The sequence below is a fragment of the Pelmatolapia mariae genome, linkage group LG20 (assembly GCF_036321145.2).
Source record: "Pelmatolapia mariae isolate MD_Pm_ZW linkage group LG20, Pm_UMD_F_2, whole genome shotgun sequence".
Taxonomy (NCBI): domain Eukaryota; kingdom Metazoa; phylum Chordata; class Actinopteri; order Cichliformes; family Cichlidae; genus Pelmatolapia; species Pelmatolapia mariae.
The window spans coordinates 34520313-34528705 of NC_086244.1; the positions used below are offsets into that span (position 1 = coordinate 34520313).

Consider the following 8393-nt stretch of genomic DNA (forward strand, 5'->3'; position numbering starts at 1 on the left):
TTCTGTCTTTTGAACAAATTGTTTTAGTTAACGACCTCGGGTGAAACCAACTCTGATCAGCTGTACAGAAAAGATCAAAATAAACAAACAGACTCTTCAAATCATAAATGTCAAAGTCAAATTTATTTTTATAGCACATTTAACAGATCAACCAATGTGCTGTACAATTAAGATGATTAAAAGAAATAAAAACATAGGGCGATATGTGACATGAAATAATCAACTTAAAGACATCAACTATGAACATTATTAATATCTCTGAACAGATTTTATTTTTATATTTTGATTTCAGTGCTCCATGTCATCCAGGATTAACTGGAGCAGGTGAGGCATGCTGATGGAGGGGGCATCCAGGCACAAAGATATTAGGTCCAACCCCTTCAGCTGGATCCGGTTCCTAAAGATCCTGTGCTTCCTCCTGGCACCTTTCTTCCTATTGCATAGGAGGACTTCTGAAATCCAGGCTGCAATGTAGAAAGCCCTGTGACCTTTGGGCTCTTTGGTGAGCAGCTTCTGCTTCGCAAAGAGCTTCTCAAGGAAGACTTGGATAAATGCTGGTGAGCTGACCATCTTAAGCAGGGGCAGCCAAAAGCGCAGAAACGTTTTTGGCAATCTGGGCTCAGTGAGACTGGCACAGTATGAGGTGTCACAGCCAAATTCTTCCAGCTGCCCAACTGTAGGAACCAGAAATCCATCCCCCAGCAGCACATCAATAAACTGATTCCTGGACTGCAAGGCAGACTTTTTGATTCTTTTTAACATGCCACCTTCCTGCCGCTTGAGGTCAGTCTCCTTATACTTGGCCCAGTGCTCTTCTTTGAGCCACTCCAGCGCCGCCTCACATCCCTGTCGCAACGACTTCAGGGATGGAGGAGTCGTCCAGTGAGTGGCCCTGTGCCTCAGATGTACCAACCACACTGGGATCTTTAGCTTTTTAGCCCCGATCCTCATCATCCGGGGCTGTCACAGTCTGGCAGAGGCAGACTGTATGTATAGTGAAGAGCGGACCCAAAATGCAGACACGAAGGAACTTGGACCAAAACTTGACTATCAACAAAAAGCGAGCAGATTAATATGGCTGATAAAAAGCTACAAAAACAAAAAGGCAGATGCACACAAGAAAGAACCTAACTAGAACTAAACTGGGAAAACTAAATGCTAAACACAAAAAGGTAAAGAACAAAACCTTGAACATTGCAAAAAACCTAATCATGGAAAATCCTGGAAACATGACGTTGAACAACAGACAAGGGTGATTAGGGGAAGTGGAAACACATGGGGAAACAGCTGACACTGGTCTGACATAAGGAGACAAAGGAAGCAAAGCTGACTACACTAACATAGGACACAGACCTTCAAAATAAAACAGAAAACATGAGATGCAGACAAGACAATATAAACTTGACAACATAAGACACGCAGCATGAAACACAAAGGGCAATAGGAGACTAAAACACAGGGGTAGAAGACACAAGGGGAATCTAAATAAACAAATAAGCTTAGATAACCTAATGAACTTAAAAATAAACCATAAACATCAAAATAAACTAAAACTCAAAACGCTGGGTCAACAGACCCAGGAACGCGACAGGGGCTTCCTCTTCTTTTTGCCCTCGGAGATGAGGCTAACAAACCTCACCAAGGCCATCCCGTACATTAGCGCCAGCTCTTCGTCATTTAGCGGTCCGGACCGGTCACGCACCTGGCAGCGAACCAGAGCCTCTGTGCAGTCAATGGCCACAGAACTAGAGATATTGGGACACCTGTCCCTCCAAGCCGATATCCTCTGTAAGGCTAACCTTTGCAGAGAGGAGTCCCTGGAGAACAAGTTGTGGCGAACCTGATCCCACTCTGTTTTGTTCAGCCAGGCAGCCATTTTACAGAGGACTTACTCAGCACACACACAGATAATATATTACAAATCATAACGGTCACGCCTTCGATTTCTTACCGTTACTTTTCGTACAGCATCCAGGAAATGACGTAGACTGTTTCTACTGCTTCATTTGCATTTTACATTCACTCTGTGGGCACATCTCAGCTAAAATCTCATATAAACCATTTCTACAACCACCAAACACAACGAAAAGAAGCCATGATTAAAAGAGCTGTTACGTAAATGCACACAAGTCCACTAAACAAACAAAACTGAACCACAAGCTATCTTCCAGAGCTATCATCGATACCAAACACCAAGTTTCACCGCGCTCTGACTAAAATTCAGTGAAAGAGCCGCAAAAGAAGACTGAAGAAGAAAAGGAGAAATGAAGAAGAAATGATCCTGGTGAAATATACAGTGTACAAACAAGCTGCAAGTGAGCAGCAGCAATTAAAAACATTGATATGTTAATTAAACAGGTGATGAGTCAGATAACCATGTTAAACTGGATTATAGTCTGACAGCTGCTGGTAAGAATGACTGAATTGGTAGCGCTCCTTCCTACACTGTGGGTGTAAAAGTCTTCTGCTGAACGAGCTGCTCAGTGCTCGTACAGTCTCATGCAAGGGGTGGGAGGGGCTGTCCATGATGGATGTTAGCTTATCTGCTCAATGAACTTCAGCAGACAGTCCAGGACAGAGCTGGGCCTCTTGACCAGTTTGTTAAGTTTCCCCCAGTCCCTCTCTGCCATTCCACCACTGCAGCAGACCACAGCATAAAAGACAGCAGACGCCACCACAGTGTCGTAGAAGAGTCCTGTTCACACCAAAGGATCTCAGCCGCTGTAGGAGGATATCGACAGCCTAACAACCTGCAGAAGAGACTATATCAACTTTTGTGTGGATAACACTGTACCGACCAGGAAAATTTATCATATTGGTAAATAAAAAAGTGGTATGGTGCCATCTCTAGTATCTATGCTTTCACTGAGCATTTACCTGCATCACGATGAACTCTGCAGGCTGAAAGGTCCTGTCCTCGGTCAGCCCCGGTCCACTCACACGGCTCACATCACCAATCCCTGACTGCTTGATCATAACAGCAATTGGGCTGCTGGGAACATGACGGCCGTTCTTCTTGATGTTAACAAGGTGCTCACCAATCTCCTTGGAAACAAAGGAGATTCCTAAGACAGACAGACAAAACAGATGAGGGTTAACGCTTATTCTTGTGTGTATGCAGCCTGTTTCAGTTGCTCCTGATTCTTTCTCCATGCTTTAACTTTTATTACTTTTCCCCCTCTGTCTTTTACTCAGTGATTAATAAAGTATTTGGATTCTGATGAGTCTCATTGTTTAGCAAACTTCTCACTTATCAGACGGACACTCACCAATGTGAGCGTTACGCAGCATCTTCAGCAGGCAGGGCTCCTCTCGCACCGAGGGTGTTGTAAGAGAGGCTGTCAGCTGGCTGAGGTCAAGCTCTCCTATGTCCAGTGGAATATCTGCAGCTCAGCCCACCTTCAGATGGTACATCCTCATGGAATCGTCACCTAGAGATCCAGCAGTGATTCCTAGGGCACACTAATGGCATAAATGCACCTTTTCTATCATATTGTGGTGGGCTGTGATTTGTGGCTGAGCTGCAGGAGAGGGGAGAAGCAGGTGGTTTGGGGCATCTGATCAGAATGTTTCCAGGTATGTAGTCTTGGAACATCTCCAGATCCAGCAGGAAATGAATTACTTTACTGTAGTGTTTGGGCTGCCATCTTAGAGGCTGCATGGATGGTCTACACTGATGTTAGCAGTAATCCTAGCAGACAAGGGGCTGCCTGGGGTGTGTTTGTCATTGTATTTAACAAGGATGCTGCAGTCTCATGGCAGCACTGGAAGGTAAGACACAGTGCAGGTTCCGCCATGGTTGTCCACACAGTCCAGCCTTGGATGGACCCTTAATGGCCAGAGACAAAAGACAAACCACCTACAAAGATGTGATATGAACAGACAGTGTCCCGTGTGTTGAAAATCTGAGGAAGCAAGTAAGTTATAGCATTCCACAGCACACAATGTGTGTTTGGCCATGTGACTGTTACCTACCTTCTCCAGCCTCTTTGGTGTTAACAGTAAAGACAGCTGGCTTGTTGACCGTCCCGTGGATAAGGCCAGGGCCATAGGCACATGTAATCCACGTAGAACTGCAAGGGACTTCCTGTTGACAGACAGAAAAAGAGTGGTTAGTGACTTCCTTCCAAACTATTTTCTCCATGCACTTTATTCCCACACATTACTCCTAAACATATGCAGATACCCGGGATGTGCATGGATCCATCTCATGCAGACCGGCCTCTGTGGGAGCATATTCGACAGCAACTGTGCCGTCGTTGTTGTCTGTGATGTCAAGCTTAGCAACTTTGCCTGATGCCATTCAGATCTCACCTAAAGCAGAGGACAAAAACAATGACACACACACACACACACACACACACACACACACACACACACACACACACACACAGAAGCTCAATGTTATCAAGCTGAAAATTTTCTGAATTGAAGAGAAGATGAATAAAAGTGAGGAGTATTTACTACATGCTTTGGGTGACTGAATGGAGGATGGATAGGTGACGTGAAAACACTACTGACCCTTTATACTGAGCCAGTAGCTCACACACTTCTATTAAATCTGTCTATAGAGCCAGTAATCACAGAGGATAGATACTGGAAGCAAACTGAAATATTAGGAGGAACTAAATCACAGATTACAACACCAGTGGCAGCACCTTGCTGTCTCACACATCAGGATCACGGTCCTGTTGAAACGGGCTAATCGCTAAAGCTCACAGTTGCATTCGTCTATACTCAATATGATCGAAAGGAATGTTATTACACTTGAAAACTGCTCTACTCACGTCTTCATTGGTGTGAATGACATGTCATTGATCCTGAAGCTGTCTCCTCAGGACAGTTTCTAAGCAACGGATGGGAATAGGATAGTATTTCCTGGATGCTGTTGGAGGAATGTTGACTTAATAAAAATACCTTTTATTTATATATGCATATAAAATTAGCCAATGTGATTAGAATACAATCGTTTACACATTTCTAACAAAATCTGCTGCATTAAATATGAATTATCACTGCATGACTGGATCTGCTGTTTGACCCCCACCAACCTGTTCACGTCCTGGCCATGGAGGTGCAGCGGGTGCTGCTGGTAGTGGCTGAACACTTCAAACACGACGGGCTTGCTCTTGATGTTCTCAATAAAAGACTCTGTAACTTCGACAGAAATCTGCTCCAACAGATAAAAATAAAGGGTTTGACAAACTGAGTTAGAATAAAATCGTTGAAGCACAGTTAGTGTGTGTGTAGGTGCAGATGTGTGTGTGTGCACTCACATTCTGGACGTGGTAAAAGCCCAGAGGAGCTCCTTTGCCAGTGTTTTTCAGAGGCTCGGTGGAAAAAGCCTCATTGTGACGGTGCAAGAAACTGAGGGGTTCATTCTGGTTCATCACAATGGTGATCTAGGAGTTAAGATCAGGGCTCAAAGCAAGCCACTCTGCTTCTATGCCAGACACATTCAATCATGTCTTTATGGACCATGTTTGTGCATTAGGTCACAGTCGTGTTGGAAGGGAAAAACACCCTCCCTAAACTGTTCTCACAGTGTTTTAAGCACAGACTGGTCCAAAACGTCTTGGTAACCTGAAGCGTTAAGATTTCCTTTCACTGGAACCGCAAGACCCAGGCCAAAGTCAGAGGAGAAATAAATGAATACTATTAAAAACCAACTACCTCACTGACAGACCACAGTACGTCAAGCTGAAGGACGTCACGTCTGACACTGTGGTCAGCAGCACAGGAGCACCACAGGGAACTGTGCTGTCCCCTCTTCTCTCCACCCTGTACACCTCTGATGTCTGCTACAACTCTGAATCTCAGATGTTTGTGGACGACACAGTCATCATGGGGTGTATCTAGGACAGGGGTAGGCAACTCCAGGCCTCGAGTGCCAGTGTCCTGCAGGTTTTAGATCACACCCTGGGTTAACACACCTGAATCAAATGATTAGTTCATTACCAGGCCTCTGGAGAACTTCAAGAAATGCTGAGGAGCCATTTAGCCCTTTAAATCAGCTGTGATGGATCATGGACACATCTAAAACCTCCAGGACCTCGAGGCCTGGAGTTGCCTACCCCTCATCTAGGATGACCAGGAAGAGGAGTACAGGAGTCTGGTGAGAAACTTTGTTACATGGAGTCACACAAACCACCTGCAACTCAACACTTCAAAGACCAAGGAACTGGTTGTGGACTTCGGGAGGTCCAGACCAGGTCCACTGACAGTTCAGATAGAGAGAGAGGAGGTGGAGGTGGTCAACAAGTACTATAAAAATGGAGGCAACTTTGCCTGTGGTAGAATGTATACAATGTATGAAAAAATCTTTACTGCAGATACTAATTTAATAATACTAATTTTGTGTTGTAAGATTTATGAGTTTCATGCTTTCATAGTGGTACTTGGGAGAGCTTGACATTTTTCTCAGGTGGTGTGCACTGTAAAAAGTTTGAGAAACACTGATAAGGGGGTCTGTATGCGGCAGTCATACACACAACTGGACAGTCCAAAAGTTGGCCTACCTATTACTGGCTGAGGTTTTAGTAGAGTTGTGGCTGAACCACATAAAAATATATCATTCATTTTAATCTCCCCAATCAATGATAATGTTATGTTGGAATGTTGTTAAAGAGGGTCAAAAATGTTTCAACCCAGTTTGTTTTGCAGATAGCAGCTTTAATATAGGGAGGACACAACTTCCAGACTGTATGAGTAAAATCAGATTTTTTCTCTTCGTCAGTTTCATAGTTTCTCTTTTGCCTGTCACTGTTCCCTGTCTGTTTTCTTACCTGGTTCTTCCTGACCTTGTACTTTCTCCTCACGTTCCCCTCTTTCCTCTCTCCCTCTTTGGACTGACAATCATACACAAATAGATTGTATTCAATTAGATGAAAAAATTACATTCATGTGAAAAAAAAAATTATTAAGATCACTAACGAAAAGTCCTCTCTCAGTGTACTTTCAACCAAAAGGCAAATAACCAAACCACATGAACATCTAATAAAAGATATAAAATATTGAAACACTGATCCAACATTATCCTTTATTGATGGATCATTTGTTCTTACACTTTTACCTGAATGTGGCTCCTGTTTTTGAAAAAGCCTTCCTTATATCCATTATGAACCTGGCTGTCTCTCTGTACACAAACACACACACACAACAGGAGTTATAAGGTTAATGGGCATTCAGTCAGTTAGCTAGTTAGTATCCATTTCAAACAGGACAGTGGTAACAACGGCAGGCTACGGACAATTTTAAGTTTTAGATTTTAAATAGGCTGTATACATTTCAGTGGGAGCAACAGGACGGTCAAATGTCGCAGAATTTACTACAGAGTAGGACGGATTGTAGGGTAGCAAACATCATTGGAAAACACGTTTTCAGCACTGCAGGTTACCTGGGTGTAAGGTTTTTCAGCTAAAAAGAAACACGACTCCTATCTAACTACATAAAGAGTAACTGAAGGTTAAATGCTGCTAATATGTCCTGTTTTAATCCAGCCAATCCACCTCCGCTCCGCTGCGTCTCAGCTACCATCGCTGTGGCAGCAACGACCCTAGAGCCAGAGTGGGGGCGAGCTGGAACAAACCATTTTGGGAGGGGGGAGGGGTTCTCTATACTTTTGTTGTTCAAATGTTCCGTCTCAACCAAGTACTGTATGCTTTTTATATTTTTAGTAGTGTGTCACACAAACAGCAAATATTGTCAAAAAAAAAAGAAGTAAGAAATCTTTGGGGGTGCTTTGATTCATTTTGGGGGAGCTGAAGCACCCCCAGAAATGGGCTAAAATCGCCCCTGCGTAGGAGCATGTTTATAGAACTTAAATATACCAAATATGTCCCGATTCTTCCGGCTTGCGCAGGTGGCGCAGAAGTATACTGCCAGGCTACTAGCTCGTGTGTGACACCTGAGGTCGCTGGTTCGAATCCACGCTGTCCCTCAGCAGCTAGTGGGCTTCTGGGCTGCGCTTAAAGAACTGGAGCCCCTCACTCTTTTGCCCTTTTCTTTTCCTTTTTCTTTGCGCAAAGGCGGCCTGCCCGCCATCTTTCTCTCTTTCAAATAATGACACTTGCTCTTTCTTTCCTCTTCTCTCTTCTCAGCAAAACACTGCCACAATCAGCTCTCTCAGCTGCTCAACAGCCCATCTCAATCTGCTCTCTCACCTCCCAACAAATGCTTCTAACTCACTCAATTTACGCTCTGTACACACAATCTATTCATCAAAACTTAGCTATTTTGGGGGGCTTTCTCAAAATCTTACTGTTATTATTGTAGGACTTGCTCACAAACTCTTTGTTTCCTCACAAAATGGACACAAATCACTTGCATCTGCACTCTGTCCCTCAGCAGCTACATACACACCCGCCGTTCCGACTCGGCCTTGGAGATCAGCA

General features: G+C 43.9%; 1 protein-coding gene and 1 long non-coding RNA gene across 3 annotated transcripts; both read right to left on the reverse strand.

The window, feature by feature from the left end:
* Positions 1–1926: 1926 nt before the first annotated feature.
* Positions 1927–3479, reverse strand: LOC134618146 (filamin-A-like). Its single transcript, XM_063463446.1, has 3 exons — positions 3270–3479; positions 2878–3065; positions 1927–2750 (listed from the first exon to the last, which is right to left on the reverse strand). Exons 1-3 carry the CDS (start codon positions 3289–3291, stop codon positions 2715–2717), a joined length of 246 nt encoding a protein of 81 aa, XP_063319516.1. The 5' UTR covers positions 3292–3479; the 3' UTR covers positions 1927–2714.
* A 43-nt stretch (positions 3480–3522) lies between these two features.
* On the reverse strand, positions 3523–7509 carry LOC134618180 (uncharacterized). Of its 2 annotated transcripts, XR_010091857.1 has the most exons (8): positions 7397–7509; positions 7073–7135; positions 5277–5402; positions 5052–5170; positions 4788–4885; positions 4187–4314; positions 3976–4087; positions 3523–3859 (listed from the first exon to the last, which is right to left on the reverse strand). It is a non-coding gene; the product is annotated as an uncharacterized LOC134618180 (long non-coding RNA). The 2 variants fall into 2 exon arrangements; XR_010573371.1 differs by lacking the exons at positions 7073–7135; positions 7397–7509 and adding an exon at positions 6786–7056.
* Between the last annotated feature and the right edge of the window lie 884 nt (positions 7510–8393).